Source organism: Mesoplodon mirus, assembly GCF_964341445.2.
Source record: "Mesoplodon mirus genome assembly, chromosome: 1".
NCBI lineage: Eukaryota > Metazoa > Chordata > Mammalia > Artiodactyla > Ziphiidae > Mesoplodon > Mesoplodon mirus.
This window is the reverse complement of record NC_138976.1, coordinates 84,560,669-84,584,732: the sequence shown is the minus strand read 5'-3', so window position 1 is coordinate 84,584,732 and position 24,064 is coordinate 84,560,669. Positions and strand designations below refer to the sequence as shown.

At 36.3% G+C, this 24,064-nt stretch overlaps 1 protein-coding gene and 1 pseudogene across 4 annotated transcripts in view; one reads left to right on the top strand and one right to left on the bottom strand.

Annotated features, from left to right (window-relative positions):
- The window catches only part of VPS13A (vacuolar protein sorting 13 homolog A), a 259,057-nt gene that overhangs the window by 119,415 nt on the left and 115,578 nt on the right, over positions 1-24,064 (bottom strand). For 2 of the 3 annotated variants that reach the window (XM_082614126.1, XM_082614125.1), the window contains exons 27-33: positions 21,940-22,019; positions 20,878-20,943; positions 20,532-20,685; positions 19,730-19,846; positions 19,549-19,652; positions 7,499-7,666; positions 5,849-6,153 (exon numbers count right to left, since the gene is read on the bottom strand). In XM_082614126.1, the coding sequence (XP_082470252.1) occupies positions 5,849-6,153; positions 7,499-7,666; positions 19,549-19,652; positions 19,730-19,846; positions 20,532-20,685; positions 20,878-20,943; positions 21,940-22,019 (994 nt within the window). The remainder of the gene's footprint in view (positions 1-5,848; positions 6,154-7,498; positions 7,667-19,548; positions 19,653-19,729; positions 19,847-20,531; positions 20,686-20,877; positions 20,944-21,939; positions 22,020-24,064) is intronic. The other variant, XM_082614124.1, reaches the window with a different exon arrangement.
- LOC309801002 (transcriptional enhancer factor TEF-4-like) lies at positions 13,294-14,648 on the top strand (annotated as a pseudogene). Its single transcript has one exon. The product of its transcript is annotated as a transcriptional enhancer factor TEF-4-like (transcript).

Here is a 24,064-nt window from a genome sequence, read left to right as displayed (position 1 = left end):
TCTGATACTTCATTGTTGTTGTAAAGAAATGCAACTGACTTCTGTATGTTAATCTTGTATCCTGCTACCTTGCTGAATTCGTTTATCAGTTCTAGTAGTTTCTGTGTGGAAGCCTTTAGGTTTTTCTATATATAGTGTCATATCATCTGCATATAATAACAATTTTACCTCTTCCCTTCCAATTTGGATACCTTTTATTTCTTTTTCTTGTCTGATTGCTGTGGCTAGGACTTCCAATACTATGTTGAATAGAAGATGTGTCTAGATCATTTCTTGAAGTCAAACAAGATGTGATTAAATATAGATGCATAAATGTTCTGTTTTTAGTAAATTCAGACTTTTACACAGTTTAAACTCCAAGTTAATGAGCCTCCTAAAGGTTTAAATTATTACTGTATATCTATAGCCTATTATTAAAATAGAAGTCTTTCATTTCAATATTTCCCTGTAATTTCTGAAATCCCTGGACTTGGCTAAACAAATCATTCTACATTTTCCTATGTCTTCACTAAATGTAGCATTCATTTCTTATCTTAATTGAAACCTGGCTTTCCATGAAGCTCTATTAAAGTCTGACTTCTCTCCAACACTCTATCTACCTCAGAGTTGAGGGATACAAACCATTTTTCTTAATTTGGAACAATGCTCGTCCACTCTCTCTTCTACTCCTTTAAGAGTAACACCATCCAGGTTACCCACCTTCTATTCTTGCTATAATCTATCAATAACCAGTCAGTGTTCATTTTTGAAGACTTTGAGACTACTGAATCTCCGGTTTATAAACCACTCTCTATATTCCATTATTCTATCACTATCTTCTTGTCTTCAATTTCTTCCCTCTCCATTATCTGTCAACGTGACTTTCAATATTTAAAATCCTGTCTCACTATCTTCAGTCACACCTGCTTGTTAAAAACTGTCTTGCCTGAATCCAACAGACTGTTGGATTCCAAATACCAAATATCAAGTACTACATGAAAAAAAGCATATACTGTTAATTCATGGTTATCAACATCAACATGATCCTCAACGCTACCTCAATACATTCTCCTGGTTCCCTTTCCATCATTTTGCTTGCTCCATCTTAACCTCTTTTGAGGGATTTTCATCTGCCATTCCTTAAATATGGACATTCCTCAGCATTCTGCCCCACATGTCCCACTCTACAAATTCTCTGTGCGACCTTACTCACTTTGATGGCTTCGATAACTAGCTAAATATTATTAAACACTCCCAAATCTAGAAATCCAAACACTTTCCAATATCCAGACACTATATCCAGGTGCTTTCCGGATCTGGTTCTAGATATCTTCATATAAAAGTCATGTAACCATTTTCAAGTTACTTTGCCCATTAGAGAACTTGTTAACATCTCCACTCTACTTTTTTTTCTGCATTGCTCTGTCATATCTCGCTGAACTGCATTATTACCAAATGCTGAATTTTACAAACCTGCAAGCTGGAGTCTATTTTAACTACTCTCTTTTAACCCTGACACCCCTTTAATAATCAGTTACCTTTAATTCTACTTCTCAAATTTGTCACACCTGGTTAGTCCTCTACTACCTCACTTCCTTACCCTAGACTGAGTCACATCTAATTCTTATGTGAATTACTCCAGCAGTTAGCAAACCATTCTTTCAACTTCCAGTTTTGTCTCCTTTTGACCTATTTTCTGCAACCCTTCCAAAATCTAAATGTGATCCTGTTTTTATGCATCAGCTCATAAAATTCATTAAATAGTACCTATCTCAACAATCTAATGAGGGAGGTACTATTTATTCATCCCTTGTAAAGACTGCTCACTATGATACTTCACGTTCCTAGCACAGTGCCTGGGATATATTACATGCTTAATAAATACTCAAATATTCAATTGATAGAAATTTCTCCTTCCATCTAAGATGAAATACCATGAACTAGATTTACTCTCCTGTCTGAAACAATTCCTCCCTCCCCTCACAAAGACACACATGCAAAATATATTAAAAAATGGTTTTCAAGACACAGGACATTAGGCAATGGACACTGATTACTGAGACAAGAAAAAACAAGATGAGCCCTAATGCTCCAACTTCAATTGTTTTGAGATAATTTAAAGGTCATGGAAAAGCGGGGGGATGGATAAGCCAAGAAATAACCAGTAAAGTCCATGAGTTACAAAGACAGACCTGAGAGTCCAGGGAAACCAAGGCAGCTAGAGTTCATATGGTAAAATTCCAGAGAGGACAGAGCTACAGAGAAGAACTCCAAAATTTTAGTACTAAATGCCTATACTAGAAAAGAAATGTTCAAATCAATCATCTGAGCCACCACCTAAAGAAACTTAGAAAAAGAGCAAAATTAAACCCAAAGTAAGCAGAAGGAATAATGAATATCAAAGTAGATATCAATGAAAGAGAAAACAGAAAAAGAAGAGAAAAAACCAAAAGCTGGTGCTTTGTGAGCAATAAAACTGAACTGTCAAGAACGGATAACCAGGGAATGGCCAAGATAGAGGAATAGGAAGACTCTAAGATCACCTCCTCTCAGGGGCATACCAAAATTACAACTATTTACAGAGTAACTATCAATGAGGATGACCTAAGACCAGCAGAAAAGAAGCTATTTAAAAACTAAAGATATAAAGAAGGAACCACAAGACAGGTAGGAGGAGTGTAAACACGGTATAGTAAAGAAACATACCCCCAGGCCACAAATGGGAAGATAATTATAATTGCAGAAGTTCTCCCCAAGGAACAAGGGGTACAACCCTCCTCATCAGGCTGCCCAGCCTAGAGTTCCCAGAATGACTGGCTTTGAAGACCAGTGGGGCATACTTTTGGGAGAGTCAAAGGGCAGTAGGAAACAGACTCTACTCTTAGAGGGTGCACACAAAATCTCACATGTTCTGAGACCAAGGGAAGAAGCAGTAACTTAAAAGGAGCCTGGGTCAGACCCACTTGCTGATATTAGAGAGCCTCCCAGAGAAGCAGGAAGCTTCTGGTACTCATGCCGGGGACACAGACGCTGGCAGAAGCCACTTCTGGATGCTCATTCAACCACGAGGACGATGCTGCAGGCAAGCAACATTTTGGAATCCTCCCTCTAGCTCATTAACACTGGGACCTGCCCCAGCCCACCAGGCAGTAGGCACCAGTCCTGGGACATCCCACACCAAGTAGCTAGCTGAGCATTGACACAGCTCCACCCACCAGCAGACCAACTCCCATAGGACCCCCTGAGCTCCTGGCCGCCCCAGGACCCAGCCCTGCCACCTGTGGGCTGACACCAGCTCTGGGACCACCAAGCTCCACAGCAAGAGACGACAGGACCCAGCTCTGACCATCAGCAGGCCAGCACGCCCCCCCTCCCAGGACATGACCTTACTCCCACAGTGGGCAGACACCAGCCCTGGGACCACTGGGCCCCAGCCCTGCCCACCAGTGGCCCAACAGCAGCTCTGGGACACCTTGAGACTCTCAACCACCCCAATATCTGGCCCTGCCCACCTCAGGGAGGACACTAACTCTGGGACACCCTGAATACCACAGCCAGCTTTGTCAGGAACTGGCCCCGCCCAGGAATCCCATTCCTGACTATTTATCCATAGAAAATGAAAACACTAATTTGAAAAGATACACATACCCGTAAGTTCATTGCAGCATTATTTACAGTAGCCAAGATATGGAAACAATCTGCGTGTTCATCAGTGGCTGAATGGATAAATAAGATGTGGTGCGTGTGTGTATGTATGTGTGTATATACATACACACACACACACACACACACACACACACATATACACACAATGAAATATTACTCAGCCACAAAAAAAGAATGAAATCCTGCCACTTGTGACAGTATGGATGGGCCTAGAGGATATTAGGTTAAGTGAAATAAATCAGACAGAGAAAGATAAATACTGATGATTTCACTTATATATGGAATTTAAATAACAAAACAAATAAGAAACATTGACAAAAGAGAAACCAGTCATAGATACAGAGAACAAACAGGTGCTCGCCCTAGGGGAGAGGGGTGGGGGGAGGAGAGAAATAAGTGTGAGAGATTAAGAGGTACAAACTTTCAGTTACCAAATAAATGAGTCATGGCTATGAAATGTACAGTGTGGAGAATACAGTCAGTAACTATGTAATATCTTTGTATGGTACAGACTTACCATGGTGATCATTTTGAAATGTACAGAAATACTGAATCACTATGTTATGTTACAGGAACTAACATAGTTCTGTAGGTCAATTATGCTTCAAAACAAACAAACTAACTCATAGAAAAAGCAGTAAGATTTGTGGTTACCAGAGGCAAGGGGTAGGAGGAGGGCGAACTGGATGAAGGTAGTCAAAAGGTATAAACTACCAGTTATAAGATACATAAGTACTAGGGATATAATGTACAACATGATAAATATAATTAATACTCTTGTATGTTACATATGGAGATTGTTAACTGAGTAAATCCTAAGAGTTCTCCTCATAAAAAATTTTTTTTCTATTCTTTTAATTCTGTATCTATAGAAGATGATGTATGTTTATTAAATTTATGTGGTAATCATTTCATGATGTAGGTAAGTCAAATCATTATGTTTACAGCTTAAACTTATACAGTGCTGTATGTCAATTATATCTCAATAAACTTGAAGGGAAAAAAATAATGGATACCCAGTTATCTCATAGGAAAAAAAAAAGATCAAAAAAACCAATTAACCCCTAGCCAGACTGATTAAGGTATAAATTATAAAGAACAAGAATGGGGGAGGTAACATCAATATAGATACTAATGAGTAAGAAGAGAGTATTTTGAACTTAATGTCATAAAACTCTACAATGTAGGTGAAATAGACACATTTCTTGAAAAAAATTAACAATCACTCAAAAATAATTAATTTGAATAGTCCCAAGTTTACTAAAGAAATGGAAATTGTAGTTAAAAATCTCCCAAGCAAGTACCAGCCCCAGTGGCTTCACTGGTGAATTCCACCAAATATTTAAGGAAGAATTAACACAGTTGTACTCAAACTATTATAAGTGTATACATATCAAACTTATCAAACTGTATACTTTAAAAGTATGCAATTTATTATATGCTAATTATATCTCAGTAAAGTTGTTTTAAAAATATTCAGTTGATGGAAAGAATGGCAGGAGGGAGACAGACCTGCCAGAAGCCAAAGAGAAGCAGCAAAAATAAAAAGGAAAAAAATAAATAGAATGAGATCAAAGAAAAAAATTACAGAAAGAAAGAAAACAGCAAGTTTAAGTAGTGATGAATCCAAGTTGTAAGAGGAAAAGGGCATTAAATCTAGAATAGATGATTAGAAATAGCACAGTAAAAGTTCTGGAACTATCTGGATATTCACTTATTCCCCTAAATCCTAATCCTATGCAGAGTGAATATGTAAGATTGTACTCTACTGTGTGTGTGTTAGTGTGTGTGTGTGTCTTTAATTAGCGTATCAGATCCACAGCACAAAGGTGACAGAGTACTTTGGGTACTGCTGTATTTGCTGAGTGAATAAATATATTAGAAATTCTCCCATTTCTTCCATAACCGTATAATTTATAAAGAACTGCAAATAAGTACAAATATTCTTCCTCAGATAACAAATTTTACAGCATTCCTAATTACCTAATGAGGAATTTTCCAATACTTCCTAGGTTTTTAAAAACTAGAAGACTATAATTGATCTTACCAAAAAATACTTGGGGAAGAGGAAATCACAAAATTAAGTGCAGTTATAATAAAATTAAGTTCCACTCTAAACAGAAAACTCAAGATACCAAAGCCTTTAATGTAAAAAGTTAGAGGAAGATTGCATTCTACATAAATATATTTGTGAAAAGCTTACCTGTATAGTCGCATTTCACTCAGCTTTATCGTTATCAAATCAATAATGGGTGGGGGGTTGATCTGACTCTCTGTTATCACATGGAATGTATTTTTCATTGTAATTAGTCCAAAATCAGCAACGAAAACATTTTCAGAAACTGGAGACTGTGGGATAACCACAACTGGGGCTTTGATGTCAACATCCAGTGCCATTCTAGAACTCCTTTGTGCCAGTTCTTTTACACCAGTAGCAGCCATTTCTGCTGCCTGAACAGTTGCCTCAGCCAAGGCTTGTTTACCTGCTTGAAAATTATCTATAAAAGCCTATACAGAAAACAGAATTATATTCTTAAGGCTACCATTAATGAATAAAACTATTAAATGTATATTGGTATTTCTGATTTTACCTCCATAAGAAAAATTTTCTCTTGGAACAACTAAGCATTATTTATTCAAAGTTTGACTTGTCTATATTAAACCGTAATTTTCTGCAATAAAGGTTGAGAAACACAAAGATACAGATACAGAAACACAGTGAAACAGTAAAAATCTAGTCCCTGGACCAAAGGAACATGTGGATGCTCCAATGTTTCACTGGCATCTATTTCCCTTTTTATCTCACTTTCCTTAATGGCTAAACAATCACACTGTATTTCCCTACACAACCACAATGGACAGAGAGCTTATTTACGTTTGTAAGATAAAACAGTAATAAAAATATGTCTGTCAAGAACTCTAAAGTTTTCTGATTCCTTAAATGTGGGAAAAATACTAAATGATATAAAATATACCTACAATTATACTTAATTTTCATGTTTAATTAATTTCATGTTGTAATTATTTTCAATAATTTTTGAGTATAAAGGCATCACAAAAGGGCTCAGTGATATAATGCTTCTGAGTTATAAAAAGAAATGAGAAAAACTTAAACAAGAATACTTTTTCATTTTTACTTTTTATATACAAAAAAGTTTTTATGTCTATAGGAAAAACTGCATGATAACCTCAGTTAAAAAGATCACAAAAAAAGCAACATTATTTATTTAGAATCAACTGATTATTTAGTTTATATAACACAATTTAGTTAAAAGAATGAATAGTGAAGTCATAGAGACAGGTATGACACAGGAAAAAACATCAGTTGACAGCAAGGGAAAAACACAGGGGAAAAAAAAAAAACTATGAAAGGCAGAAACAGAACTTAAATACCTCAGGGAAGTGTCATATAGGGATTAAATCTAAATCCCTCAAAGCCCCAAATATTCACAGAACTAGAATGCAATAGAAAACAATTTTCTTAATGACCAAACCAAACTTCAATTATATATTTAGCACTTTTAGTTAGAGCTGGAAGTCAGGTAAAACACTCAACCCAATAATGTATAAAGAATTCAATTAATATAGATAACATATATATGATATATAATATACATATATTTAATATGTTTATAAAATACATATTTCAATTAGCTAGAACATTCCCATGTGAAAATGATGTTATATAAACAGTATACTATACATTTCAGTCATGATATATGGTACCCAGAATATCTTGAAAAATCAGGACAAAAAAAAATCAAGTAAGGAATGCTTCATCTATGCTTGATGCACAGCAAACACTTTCCAACTAGTAGGAAAGAATAAATAAAAAACTGATTAACATACTTACCAATATAGAATACAGAAATTTTGTGACAAGAACTACTTCAATGCAACCAACAGTTAAATTAACTTGACTGTCAAACACATTCATATCTGTGTACGCAGAACCAGCAGTTGCACCCACATAAGAAACCATTTTGAAGCTGAAAACTTCTTTTCCAGTAATATAAACAGCCTTAATGAGAGAAAATTTAATTGTCAAAATCCACTTTCGAAATGATATGCCTTCAGTACAAAAATAAAGCAAATGCAAGATATATACACATATCTGGAAAATCCTATAAGTAGTCAAGCCAAGTACAAATAAGACAAAAATTCTAACTTCTTTATTAGAATCTACACTGCAAGTTTTTTTAAATCAGTAGTGGCAACTCCCTTTATGGGCCATGAAATCAATTTACTAGGTCAGGCACAAGATTTTTTTTTAATGGAAAAAACAGAAAAAAAATCAGAATACACATTTTCATTTAGTGTGTATACATGTGTACTGAGAACTGCCATATAAATATTTTTCAGTCATTGTCAAAACTTAATAAATATTTTCTTCATTTGAGATATGTGAATAATTATCCAGGTCCTTCCAAGGAGTTTCCTCCTATCACTATACTTCTGTTCCTTACTAGTTTGTCAAGAGTCATCTCAACTGCCAAACAAGAATTACCTACAGCAGTATAATGTCTCAAGCTCTGCATACCAGTTAAAAATGGTGGAGATATTAGCAGATGTGAAATGTCAAAAATATTCTGAAAGATCAACAGAGCACTCACTAGCTTAGTTTATAGCTTTCTTGACCCTCTAAATGCTAAAAGTAAGGCAGAGGGCTGAAGAATCATCAAGAAGTAAATGAATTCCAACCATGGAACAAAAAAACCTCAGGAATCAAGGAGAGTTGTCTGAAGGTTGAGGTGTAAGATAAGACTAAACAGAAGTCTATAGGAATTCTGCTTCTGCCTAGGATGTAGAATGCTGGAGAGACAGTCACTCCAAACCTTGAGAACAAGAAAAACAAAAACAGATAAACTACAAAATCATAACTTTTCTTAAAACCATTAGAAATCTGAGGTCACAAGCCAACTAAGCAGCCTAAAATCTAAAGAAAAAAGGTACCTTCAAGAGAGAACCTTAAGCACCAGCTCACCTGTGGTAAGGGGCAGGAGAAAAGAGCTATCAGATACCATACAAGTTAGGTAAGAAGAAATCAGATAAAATGGTAAAGGTTGACTATGAACTTATCATGTGATACACAGAATTCCTGGGAGTCACAGACACAAGAGGAGCTCACACTTAGTTGCAAGCACTTCATTGTGTGCTTTCTGCTGGGAGCTTCTGAGTGGCTGGGGCCAGAGTGGAATACCAGAGGAAGCTTTCCTTGGTACAACCCTCAAAGACAGGAGAAGCCTCCACTCTAGAAAAGGCCCAAAGTTCCATCAGGATTATTCTCTTAGAACAGAAGCCTTAAGAAACTAGCAGAAAGGCAGTAACCGTGTTGCCCTCAGAGCACAGGTGAAAATACTATATCCCAGAGGCAAAGATAAAACTCTCTCTACACTCGGGGGAAGAAACCGTCCTGGGACCCATTATAGAGCACCTTCTACTGCAGCAGGAAGGTGTAGTCTCCCATACACAAGCTACCAAAGATCTGAGTCAAATGCCATGGGAGGGATGGACAGGATCACCAAGAATGCCCCATTTCTGAGACCTGGAGAAACAGATCTGGCTAGACTGAACCTGAACTAGGACAAATGACAAGCCTACCTAAAACATCTTCCCAATCTACCACCACCCCCAAATACCATCAAGATGGCAAGCTCTAAGAAAAAGCAGCAGTAGACTCTAAACATCAAGGAAAGAGCCAAGAGTATGGAAAGAGAACTTTCTGAGGTACAAGAGTAGAGGAAAAGTCAACAGCATAGTATGAAGCAGCACTCCAACAACAAATCCCCCACCCCTAAGCACAAGACATAGCTGAAGGAATGTGAAGCAGTGGTATATTGAAGGGATCATATTAAACAAGAAAACTCAAACCCAGTTCAGCTCTCCATTAACTGGATTCAATCCCCCATGCTAATAGGCTAGCAGAAAAAGGAGGCACACTCACTTTCAGACATAAATACTATTCACTTCTGTCTCTATTATCCTATATATGATGTCTGACAGTCAATCATTAGTTACGAAACAACCCAAAAAGCAAGAAGAAAATAAATGACAAAGCAATCAACAGAACCAGACTTGCGTATAACATAGATGTTGGAACTTTCAGCCAGTGGATTTTGAATTATTATGATTACTAAGGTAAGTGCTTCTAGTGGAAAACATGGAAAATATGAATGAACAGACTGAAGAACATGAACAGAGAAATGGAAAACAGAAAAAAGACTCAAAGGGAAATATTAAAGATTAAAAAAACATGGTAATAGATGAAGAATACTTTCAATGGGTTTATTAGCATATTCAATGGAGCCAAGGACAAAATCAGTGAACTTAAAAATAGGTCAAAAGAGGGCTTTCCTGGTGGTGCAGTGGTTGAGAGTCCGCCTGCCGATGCAGGGGACACGGGTTCGTGCCCTGGTCTGGGAAGATCCCACGTGCCGTGGAGCGGCTGGGCCCATGAGCCATGGCTGCTGAGCCTGCACGTCCGGAGCCTGTGCTCCACAACGGGAGAGGCCATAGCAGTGAGAGGCCCGCGTACCGCAAAAAAAAAAAAAAAAAAAAAAAAAAGGTCAAAAGAAATTACACAAACGAAAAATAGTGAGAAAAGAATGGGAAGAGTTGAACAGAGGATCCAAAGGTTATGGGACAATATCTAACAAGAATCTAATAAGAATTTTTGGAACCCAAGAGGCAGACGAATAGTGAGGAGGTGGAGGAGGAAGAGGAGGCGAGGAAGTGAGAGAGTGGAAGCAGAACTATCTGAAAAGGTATAAAAAATATTGAGACAGATCCAGAAAGCTCAGAAAACTCTGAACAGGACAAATATGAAAATGTACTTTCATATACCTAGACATACCACACACAATTTCTCAAGGCAATCAGATAAAGATGAGAAATTATGTACACCTAGCAAAAATATCACTCAGAAAATGAAGGTGAAATAAAAGCCTTTTTTTCCCCCCAGTTCTGATGCCTCCTCCCTGCCAAAAGATGAAATAATTCGTAACCTGCAGACTTACATTAAAAGAAATGATTAAGTTCTTCAAGTAGATATAAAAATAACAGAATTTTGAAGGTACATGAAGGAATGAGTTCCGGAAATAGTTAGAATGAAGGCAAATACATCTCTTATAAAAAATTAACTGCTCTAAAGAAAACTGACTAAACCCCAGTTGGTAGGTATACATTGTGGACTTTGAGCATACACAAAAGTAAACTATATTACAATACTACTGTGAAAGGCAAGAAGTAGGAATTGACAGTATAGCACTGCTAAGATATGCGATACTACATAAAGCAGTAAAATATTCATGGAAGGTAGACTGTGATATCCCCAATACTAGTAATCAATAAAAAACAGAATATCTTCCATAAGTCACATGAGTGACCTGTGACTATCCCCCTTGAGCCCAACAGAAGAGAAGAAATGTTCATAAGACAGTGTTTAGTGCACAGAGGTTGTGGCCTAGGAGACAACAGGTGTAGATAAAGGGTAAATAAAACACCATACTGAAAATTGGGTATTTTAAGTAAAAATCTGTAAACTGAAATATAAGGTCCCCACATTCTTCAACCAACTGGCTCCCTGAATCTAGACTGTCAGGCCTATACTTACAGTACTTTTCTAAAAGGAAAATGACTGGCCTGAGAGAGGGAAAAAAAAAAAAAAACTTTAGATACTCAAGTTTTGAGGCCATCAAATCACTACATTACTGACTGACCATCTACCGTGAAGTCCACCTGTCCCAACTCCTGCACACACAAAGCTTCCAATGAGCTCTGAATATCTAGGCAAAATTACCAAGTCCTTCTAGGAGAAAGAAAGTGAAATTGTCATCAGAATCATAAGCAGCAATGTGATTGAACACTAGGCCAGAAGACACAGAATAACATGTTTAAGATCATCTAGAAAAAAAATGCAAGCTAAAGAATCAAAATCCAGCCAAAGTACTCTGTAAATATAAATGTAATGCAATATATAGACACTCATGGAGTACTATTCTTATGACTATGAGCCCTGCCTACAGAATCTACCAGGGAATAAACTTTTAAGTAGCCAAAATTTTGAAGATGTCAGCAATAAAGACTGGTGAAAACTCCCATTTAATAAAGAAGAAATGTTTGAATCAGAATATTATCATTTTGCAATCCTTAATGAAATAATGGTTTTTAACATTACAAAAACAACGACAGCTAGACACTGTGCATCCTTTGAAAATACACAACACCAACTATGAAGTATTCTTGCCCTCCCCAGTCCCTGTAAAAAATAATAATAATAACCCTGAATCTCACTGAATGAGATTTAACTATCAATTTACAGGAAATACAGGGAATAGAGGAACATGTTAAATATCATGAGAACACAATCAGCAAAAGCTGATGGAAAATTCTACAAAATAAATAGGATAGCAACAAATGGCAAGGGAGAGAAAGAGACAGAAACTTACAGATTAAAACAGACTTAAGAGGCATATTAATCAAAACACACTGTATGGACCTCCTTTGGATCCTGATCTAAACAAACTAAAGGAAAAAAATTATGAGACAGTCAAGGAAATGAGAACTCACTGGATGGTTGATAACATTAAGAAATAACTGTGCCACCAGTCACAATGGCCATCATCAAAGAATCTACAAACAATAAATGCTGGAGAGGGTGTGGAGAAAAGGGAACCCTCTTGCACTGTTGGTGGGAATGTAAATTGATACAGCCACTATGGAGGACAGTATGGAGATTCCTTAAAAAAACTAAAACTAGAACTACCATACCACCCAGCAATCCCACTACTGGACATATACACTGAGAAAACCATAATTCAAAAAGAGTCATGTACCACAATGTTCATTGCAGCTCTATTTACAATAGCCAGGACTTGGAAGCAACCTAAGTGTCCATCGACAGATGAATGGATAAAGAAGATATGGCACATATATACAATGGAATATTACTCAGCCATAAAAAGAAACGAAATTGAGTTATTTGTAGTGAGGTGGATGGACCTAGAGTCTGTCATACAGAGTAAAGTAAGTCAGAAAGAGAAAAACAAATACCATATGCTAATACATATATATGGAATCTAAAAAAGAAAATGGTTCTGAAGAATGTAGGGGCAGGACAGGAATAAAGACTCAGATGTAGAGAACGGACTTGAGGACACAGGGAGGGGGAAGGATAAGCTAGGATGAAGTGAGAGAGTGGCATGGACATATATACACTACCAAATGTCAAATAGATGGCTATTGGGAAGCAGCTGCATAGCACAGGGAGATCAGCTCGGTGCTCTGTGACCACCTAGAGGGGTGGGATAGGGAGGGTGGGAGGGAGATGCCAGAGGGAGGAGATATGGGGATATATGTATATGTATAGCTGATTCACTTTGTTATAAAGCAGAAACTAACATACCATTGTAAAGCAATTATACTCCAATAAAGATGTTAAAAAAAAAAAAGAAAGAAAGAAATAATTGTGCCCAGCCCCAGGCCAGAAGGCCCACACGGGGGAACCGTAGGCTGGGGCCCCTCTGGACGATGGCAGCGGCTGGACAGGAAGTGAGGAAGGAAGTGAGGAGGGCACTGGCAGCAGTGAGGGGGCGGGGGGAGACAGGGGCCCAGACACAGAGGGTGTGTGGAGTCCAGACATCGAACAGAGCTTCCAGGAGGCCCTGGCCATCTACCTACCCTGTGGCTGGTGGAAAATCATCCTGTCTGATGAAGGCAAGATATATGGTCGGAATGAACTGATTGACCACTACATCAAGCTGAGAACGAGGAAGACTCAAACTTGCAAACAGATCTCTAGTAATATCCAGGTTTTGGCCTGAAGGAAATTGAGGGAAATCCAGTCCAAGCTCAAGGACCAGGTTTTCAAGGACAAAGCTTTCTAGACAATGGCCACCATGTCCTTGGCCCAGCTCATCTCAGCACCTTCCCTGCAGGCCAAACTTGGTCCCGCTGGTCCTCAGGCCCCAGAGCTTTTCCAGTTTTGGTTGGGGGGTTCTGGGCCCCCCCTGCAATGTTCCAGATGTGAAACCATTCTCGCAGACACCGTTCTCCTTGTCACTGACTCTCCTTGTCACTGACTCCTCCATCTACTGACCTCCCAGGGTACGAGCTCCCTGAAGCCCTCTCACCTCCTGCTTTGCCCCACCTGCCCCATCAGCCCCAGCCTGGCAGGCTCGGACTCTGGGCACTGCTCGGTTGCAGCTGGTGGAGTTCTTGGCCTTTGTGGAACCTCTGGATGCAGCTGACTCTTACCAGAGGCACCTGGTTGTACACATCAGCCAGCACTGCCCCAGCCCCAGAGCACCCCGCTTCGGGAATGTGGACGTCCGGCAGATCTATGACAAATTCCCTGAGAAAAAGGGTGGTCTGCGGGAGCTGTATGACTGTGGGCCCCCCATGCCTTCTTCCTGGTCAAGCTCTGGGAGGACCTGAACTGGGGGCTGAGTGGTGAGGAGGTGGGGGCCGGCGGCAGCAGTGGTGGCTTCTATCTAGTGAGCAGCCAGTACGAGGGCCTGGAGCACAAAATCCTCACCTGTTCCTCCTGTTCCACCTGTTCCAAAGAAGGTTCGCTTCTTTGGCAAGCAGTTGGTGGAGAACGTGGAGACGGAGCATGCCCAGCTGGAGGATGGGAGGTTCATGTACTGCCTGCTGCGCTTACCAAATTCACCTGGTGAATTTCCTGCACAAGCTTTGGCAGGAGTGCTATATGATGAACAATGTCCTGGAGAACTTCACCATCCTCCAGTGGTGACAGAGACACCCAGGAACTGCTGCTCTGCACCACCTACGTCTTCGAGGTCTCCACCAGTGAGTGGGGGGTCCAGCACCACATTTACCGCCTGGTCAGGGACTGAAGGGGGACCCCAGAAGTGGCCCAGCCCCGGAATACCCTCCTCCCAGGAAGGACCTCCAGCTTTCCTCACGTTTCTTCCTTGGGGAGGGGGCTGCTCCCTTTTAGGACCTTAAAAGGTGGGTGGTGAGTTGAATGGGCTGGGACTGAGAAGAAAGGATAGATCCTGATATTGGGACCTCACAGGGGTGTCTGAAAGGACAGATCACTCCAGAGCATTTGACACTGGGGACAGGAGTGAGACAACCCCTGGGACAGCACTGGTTTCTGTCTCTGAGAGGCACCCTTCCCCTTTTCTGTTTTGGATGTTTTGGAGGGCCCCAGTTACACACTGGCTTGTCGCTCTCTGTTTTTCAGGGCCCTCTTCTTCCCAATCTGCCTCTCCTTACCAGCCCCATCCTGGGACCCTGATACCAAATTTTGAAGGTTAACCCTTTCTGTGCAGGAGTAAAGCCAGCTGGGCCCTGGAAATTTTTTTTTAACCTAACGAGATATTTATAAGTGGGTGTTAGGGTCATGACATTTTCTCAGCTGGGCAAGCAGTGGGGTGAGGCTTTTAAATCTCATGTCCCCTTCTAAATAAGCTGGGGCGTTAGGCTGTGTTGCCTCCTTCTCCTCCCCTCCCCCCAAAGTGTGTTTTGACAGAGGATAAAGCTATTTTACCAAAAAAGAAAGAAAGAATTGCTTGCTTTTTAAAGGCAAAATACCAGTGGGATTGGTTTTTTTTGGTAGACCGTGAAAGGTTCTAAAATTTATATTTATATATGTAAATGCAAAAGTCCAGGAACAGCCAAGACATTATTGAAGAAAACGAACAAGATGGAAGATGAATTATAAAGCTTAAGAATTAAGCTCAATAATTCAGTTTGGAATTGAAAGGCAGTATAAAATAGTTGTTAAGAGCATAAACTACAGAGCATGAATGCCTGATTTTTACATCCAGGATGTTAGATGAAGCTCTACTAGATATGTGACCTCAAGAAGTTAAACCTTTATGTGCTTCAGTTTCTTTATCCATAATATTGGAAAATGAAATTCTGATCTAAATGGCATTTGTGAAGATTAAATACCTTAATATTTATAAAGCATTTAGAACACTATCCAGCACCAAATAAGGACTATATGTATGTTTGGTACTGATTCAAGGATAAGTAAACCAATGGAACACAAAAGAGAGCCCAGAAATAAATCTATCCATATATCTACACTTAATATTTAATAGATATAGTACTGTATACAAGTAAGAAAAGGATAGCTATTTAAATAAATGATACTAGGAAAAAAAACCACCCAGTGTGAAAAAAAATGAAATTGGACCCCAGCCTCAATCATACAGAAAAATCAATTCCAAGTAGGATGAAAGACCTAACAGTGAAAGGCAAAATTATATAACTTTTAGAAGGTCACATAGGGGAATAACTTTATGAATTCAGGGGATGAAATGATTTAGAAGACAAAATTCTCAAACCAAAAAAGAAAAGAATGATAAATTCAACTTCATTAAAATTAATAACTTTTGTTCATCAAAAGACATCATAATCAAACTGGGAGTAACTATTTGAAACACAAACTAAGCAAGGAATAATGTATAAAATATTAAATGATTTCCTACAAATCAATAAAGAAAAAAATAAACGTTCCTTCCTCTAAAATTGATAAATTAAACCAGGTGTCAGCAAACTACAAACAGCAGGATTAGGTAAAAATGGTTTATATACTTTTAAGTAGTTAAAAAAATATCTAAATAATATTTTGTGACATATGCAAATTATATGAAATTTACATTTTATTATCCATAAAATAAAATTTTACTGGAACACAGCCAAATCACTCATTTACACAAATGACTGCTTTCACACTACAAGAGCAAGGTTGAATAGTTGCAACAAAAACTTCATGGCCCACAAAGCCTAAAACACTTACAATCTGGCTATTCACAGAAAAAGTTTACTGGCACCTGAGTTAAACTAATAGGCATCTCATAGAAGAGCAAGTATAAATAGTCTATAAGTATATGAAAAGATGTACAATTTCATTAGTGGTAAGAAAAATACAAACTGAAAACACCATATTATACACTCCAGATCTTCGAAAAATGTAATATCTGACAATTCCAAGCACTGGCACTGAAATGAAATACCAGATCTCTCTTCCACTGCTCCTGGGAGTACATATGCCACTAGAAATATAGATTCTCTGAAAAATGCTTGCATGAGATATGTCCAAGAACATATCAGGAGACATGTATTGATACAAGACTAGTTACAGAAGCAATACTCATAAAAACAAAAAAGTAGAAACCAAATATCCATCAACAGAACAATGAATAAATAACCAGTGGTAATAAAAATGAATGAACTATACCTACAAACATCAACATGGATACACCTCAAAAATATAATGAATGATAAGATGCAAGGCTAAAGAAATACATATAAAATATGATATCCTTTAAAAAGGGGAGTGCAAGATGAAACAACGTATTACGTAAGGATTCATACATAGTTGGTAACATTTATTAAAAATACAAAAAGCCGGACATAGTTAACTCTCCAAGGAGACAGTACAATAAAGTCAAATTAGGGCATACTGGTGACTTCTGGGGTATGTTCTATTATTTGGCTTGAGGGTTGGGTATAAAGGTATTTGTTTTACTGTTGTTCTTTACATTATATTACTTGCTTTTGTGAATGTGCTATATTTCAAAATAAAACATGTATTTCCAAATACCACAAAACTGGGCAATATATTGTTTAAGGATGCAAACATATAAGGTTAAAAACTACAATGAAGGGCTTCCCTGGTGGTGCAGTGGTTGAGAGTCCGCCTGCCAATGCAGGGGACATGGGTTCATTCCCCGGTCCGGGAAGATCCCACATGCCATGGAGGGGCTGGGCCCATGAGCCATGGCCGCTGAGCCTGTGCGTCTGGAGCCCGTGCTCCACAATGGGAGAGGCCACAGCAGTGAGAGGCCCGCGTACCGCAAAAAAAAAAAAAAAAAAAAAAAAAAAAAAAACTACAATGAAGAGTAAGGAGGAAAAAAAGCAAGGATATACAATTTATATAATAGCTTGTTATCATCTCAATTTGTAATAAAAATATGTAAGAACAATAGAAACAAAACCATATGTGCAAGAATTCCAGAAAAGACCCACATTACCAAATCTCACTCAAGAAGAACAAGAAAATCTGATTAGACTTACATCAAGTAAAGAAATGGAACAGTAATTAAAAATTCTTCCCCACAGAAAACCTCAAAGCCACACAGCTTCACTGCTGAGTTCCATCAAACACTTAAGGAAGACATAATATATACCAATTCTACATAAATCTTTCAGAAAACAGATGAGAAAACACTTCCAAATTCATTTTATGAAGACAATAGTAGCCTGATACTAAAGACAGAAAAGTATAAAACAGTGAGAAATACTGGTGTATCTACCACCAAGAATTAACAAGTTTAACAACTGGATAAATTTTTAAACACCCATAATTTACAGCGACATTTTATTTCATGAGAATGTCAGGTCAGCTAGAATCTTTTTCAGGTTATGGCACACATAAATAATAGTATCTGTACAATGATACTAGTATAAATGAATGCTGCTCCAGGACAGAGTCAAATAATCTGAGAACTCTAGTCCTTTATCCAGCTGCCCAGAAAGCTGAAGGGCTCAATATATTATACTTAAAACCCACTCAGGGCACAAAAGTGTGTCATGGAACAGTAATTACAAAGCTCTGATCCAGGGCAAAAAGATTATGTCTCTTTGGTTCCTTGACAAGTGGAGAGTTATGAAGGTAGTTTGCTTAAAAATCATATACATTGGAATCAAAGTCAAGAAATATGGAAAGGAAAACGGGGTGGGACAAGAAGACACAAGTGAGAAACTTCATTTTGTAGCTTTTCTTAAGTTGGATTTTTAACCTTAAAGATGCATTAAAAATAAAATTACAGTGAAAAAAAGTAAATGTCTTACGTTATAATATCAGTTCCATTACTAACTACTTGTATGACTTTTAGTAGATTCATTTATTTATTACCTTTACTTTCTAAATAGGACAAATAAAATGGACAATCTACTTCCTAAATGCTCTAATACTATAATTTTTCAAATAAAAGCAATGGAAGCAAATCAAACCATGGCTTCTGAAAAATTTCTTGTTCTTTATTCCTATGAGCCATGTACCTTTGATGTTTTGGGGACTCTTGTTATCTCATACTAACAAACCACAATAAGAAAATATAAGGCATAAGAATTTTTATTTAACATAAAAATCAGGTCATCATTGTATATCATCTGTATTATTTGCTAATAAGCCTATACATCTATTTCCTTTCTTCCTGTCACATTCCAAACTTTGACTTCCTGACTCAACAAGTACCTCATCCTTTTCTAATCCTACTATTTGATATTCTCTTCACTCCTTTAAATATACCACCTTACCCAGATGCTCCATTGTTTAAAGATTACCTGTCCAACTCCACAATAGTATCTAGTCCAAGAACCTTACTCTCTTGCACCCAGTAACAACAAAAGGACCTATCCTTTAACCACTAGCCACCTAGTTCAAAGGACTCTCTTAACATTATAATGCTATGTTAGTAAGTATCCATGAAAATAAACTTTAAAAAAAAATCTCATTTATTCAATCTGACTTCATATCCTCTGCTCTGAAATCTGAAATGCATTACAAGGGTCATGATACTTCAAAATAGCAAAAAGATAAAAAGTAAATAAGGCATTTGTTACTCCCCTACCCTCCCCCCAACAAAAGCACTCCACAACTAAGTTCCAGCAGTATCACTTGTACTAATTTCATTTATGAGATACTTAATCGTCATTTTACAAATAAACAGATTCTGAGATTAGGCCACCCAACTACTGAAGAGCAGGGCTAAAATAAGAACCTAATTATGCCTAACTTCAAAGCCCATGGACCTACTAAGACACACTGCTAAAATCCGATGACTGTTTCATTTATACCTATGAACAATCTTAAAGGACAATTATATTTAATAATGTTAATGAATAGAAACAAATTCATACCTTTTTGTATACAGCTGCTATATCAGAATCCAGAACAATTATATTCCTTAGCTTTGCATTTATTTCAGTCACTGATGGCCTCATAATCATCTCAGAATCAAGCCCTAAGGGAAAAAAAATTATTAAATTCTTTTTCCTTCATTTAATAGTTCTGAATTTACTTTTCCTCAAATCTTATTACCTTCAATCTTAATTTCTGAAATGTTATGTTTCTGATCTTGAATAAAGATCTGTAAACATGATAATTCTGCTAAAATCTGTAAGGTAATAATATCTTCATTCTTGGATAGTTTTAAAGCTGCAAAAAGAAAGTCATATTGTAAAACATAAGACAAAACTTTTAGTGGTTACCTTACTACACTTATAAAGTAACTGAAATATCACAACAATGATAATGCTAGAGGAAAACGTGATTTGCAAATTGAAAGCAAGCAATATATTACCTACTAAATTAGGAATGCTAAAGAAAATCAAATCCAATGAAAACAAAGCCAAACAAGTGAAAAGAGACAAAACAAAAATAGTTCCTAATGAGAATAACATTTGAAACTAAGAGGTTGTAGTTGTAAAATCATAAATCTTTTGACATTTAATGATTACAGGGTGATACATGTTATTATCAAACTTGCAACTTTTGACTGCTTAAAAAAGCACTCTGATTAAAAAATATACTCTCATATTATTCAAATTTTGTTAGTTCTATTTTTCTAATTTAAATATTAAATGCATGAAATTTAATTACACTAAATACTTTTACTGTATAATCTTCAACTAAAATGAATGATAAGATAAATAAAAGCCACTTTTCTTCAGCAATAATCACTTTATTATTATTTTGTAAAATTAAGCTGGTATATAATGAATCTTTCTAAATATTAATCTAGCAATAGAATTCTAAAGCCAATATTATAATAATAATGCAAAAGCCAAAACTTATTGATCTACTTAGTAAAAATTTGATGTTGAATTTTAAAGAAACATACGTATTTTTTTAATAAACTCTCCTTTGTCTTCAGTCTCTGCAATATGCACTGGGGCTGATTTTTCCTCCGAATATGGAAGGATATTATTAAAATAATTTATTGTATTCAGAAGTGCTTCAGTATGTAAATGAATATCCAAAGAGGAAAAATTCACCTAAAGAACAAAGCTGATTTTAGTAATACAACAAATATTCGTCTGTATTCTTTGTGGTATAAAGGACACAATTTATAATATTCAATTTTTATCCTCAAGGATCTTACAGTTCTAGTTATAAAATAATTTTCATAAAATATTTGCTTAGAAATACAGTATCTAATTAAAAAATAAATTATTATTCACCTATACCTTAATCAGTTGCACAACATTGTTATAGGTGTCCTTCAACATGGTTATGGGTAAATTCTTTTCAGCCTATACAAAGTGAAAAGATCAAATCTGTTAGATTTTCATAGGAAGACATATGTATATATATAATTACATAATGGTCCTAACACACATTTATATAATTTTTCCAGCTATTTATATATATATATATATAATTACTTAAACAAACGATTGCTTCACCAGAACAAATTTGCTAAGTATTCAATAAATGTTACGTACTATCTTGCTTATTATCAAGAGTGGATATTTAGGTATTATCACATGTAGAGGACAATCATTTAGTCAGCAACAACTCTGTAAGATACTTCCCAAATCTTCCTATATGTTAAAACAAAATTTTGATGGAACAGTCGCCAGGTAACAAATACTCTGTGGTATCTTTAGATTTGGAACATTTCTACAATATAAAAGCTGTTTAATTCATAAACAACAAAACACTAAAATATCTATATAAGTAATAATAAAAAATGGTCTTAAAAGTGATATAATTCTCATTTAGCATTAAGTACTGTAATTATTAAAATAACATGGCACTTACATAAAAACAGGTCAATGAAAACAAGGGCTAAATCATATGTAGACCACAGTACACATAAAAACTTAATAAATGATGAAATGGTTATCATAAAGCAATAGGAAAGGAACAGAGTCACTGACAGCAGGAAAATTAGGTAACTTCAGACAATGGTGGGAAATCAAGTGAAAGCCTCATCTTGTATCCTATACCACAATAAATTCCATCAAGACTGAAAAGTTTGTTGACATCCTGATGGGGGCGAAATAGCCAAACTGCAGGTCATTTCTACTTAGAATGTGGGCTGCTTATTATCTTGCTATGTGAAGTGTTTATAAATCACAAGTATCTAACAGAGGATGACAAAACAAAAAAATCGTAAACTTTTAGGAGTTATAGCGATCACATCAGAATGAAAATTAAACTGAATATTGCTAAACTTATAAAACTTGATTTTAACATTTCAGCAGTATGCTTACCATAACAAGAATATAAATCAAACTACTTACCTTCACATATTCCAGTGTTAACAGATCTTCCATTGTGTTATCCAGTGTTGTAATCAAATAAACTGGTTTCTTGTTTTCATCTAAAAATAATTTCTAAAATTATTCTTTCATAGAAAAACTAATGGAAAATAAATGCAGGCAATATTAATAATTACAGAATTGGAAAAGAAGGATTTCCTGTATCATATCAATTCTGGGCCTTGATTTCTGTATTACTCAACTCAGGTCCTTCATCCTTTATTTTAAACTCTAAAAATGTAATTTCATCTCACAATTCCCTTCTCTTATGCCACAATGCTGAAGATTCTTACCCTTCTAAACCTAGACAGGAACTGAAGTAAGAAAAAGTAGCAATCAGTTAAAGAAAAAACAGAATGTTTATTAGGAACAATGAAAGGACATGAAGAGATTCTAGTCCTGAGTCATAGAAATAGCCAGAAAGAAAACTGTCAGAATCTCTAAAATCCTAGTTGTAGAGAAAAAGCATCAGGTATCTGATGAGAAACTAAATTGTTGTCTGTATTAGTTTAGATTAAAATAAACTCTATTACCATATTATCAGTCTTTACTAGTTGTATTGTTGCTGCTGCTCAAAATCTAAGAAGATAAGTGAGGAAACTGCTGTAGAATAGTATTTTGTGTAAAGTCTTTATAATTATCACCAGCAAGTTACTTACAACTGTTCAAAATCAATAACTAGATACTGGAAGAAAGAACTACAAACCAATCATACTACTCTTCAGGAAAAAAATGCAACATATTTCCACAGAATCCTCCAGGTTTGAAAGCTTATTAGCAATTAAGCTAGCCTTCTACTGTAGATGCTAATCACATTTCAATCTTTAAGAAGGTCTCCACTTTTTTCACACATTTATTCATTCACCGATTGAATATTTACTGATCATTTACTTTGTGTAAGAAACTATGCTATTCACTTCTTCCTACTCTAAGAAAACAGAAGTAAATATATTACAAAATAGGTGCACTGATAATTATATATCTTGTATTATGTGTGTAAGGGTTTTCTTATCCTTTGCTTTTAGGAAAACAAAAAATTATAAAAAACATAAATATTAACAACTGCTATAATACTTCTGGATTACTGGTGAACACTATCAAGTTGGTTTACTTTTCTTTCCAACTGCCAGAGCAAACTTTGATGTAAAAAGCATAATAAAGCAGAACTTTGTATCTTCCATGTATGATAGTTTTTTCAGGAAGAGATAATCATAACACAATTCACCACATGCAAGTTCTCAGAGGCTACAGAACAAGTGTAGAGTATGGAACTGAAATGTATAAATCACATCCAATGATTAAGTTTTCAGGCCACAATACTTAATCTGCTTCCCAAAATACAAAGATCACTTTTAATTCAGGGCTCACAAAAAAAGGGGAAGTTTGCATTATACCAGTTAACTGACATCTTTTGTCTGGGAATGAGTTCCCAGAGAAGATGGCCTTCTCAAATCCTTGAGATGTACATAAGCATATTCTTTACCTTTCTTATTCCCACAGATAGTTCATTTTTACTTTAGTTCTCTAACTCCCTTATTTTCTGTATCTCAATTCACTGGGGAAAAAAATTCCTGAATGAGTTCAAAAGATTTCACAAGACAGCTTCCATTTAAAACTTAAATAACTTATAAACATTAAAAAAAAAACAAACAGACAACCATCAAAAGAACATGGAGGAATTCCCTGGTGGTCCAGTAGTTAGGATTTGGCACTTCACTGCCAGGGTCCAGGTTCTATCCCTGGTCAGGGAACTAAGATCCTGTGAGCTGCGCAATGCAGTCAAAAAATAATTTTTTAAAAATTAAAAAAAAAAAGAACATTGATTCTAGGACAGCTAAGAGTAAGGTACTTTTATACACATGCAAATAGAACACATTCATGTGGTCTCAAAAACAAAAGTAAAACCCTACTAACTTTTAGTTAGAAAAAAATTATTTTAGCCAACTGTATCGATGATCACTTTGAACATCAATGGTCTAAATGCACCAATTAAAAGACAACAATTGCCAAAATGGATCAAAAAAACAAGACCCAAGTATACACTGTCAACAAGAAACCCACTTTAAATATAAAAGTACATATAGATTGAAAGTAAATAGATGTTGAA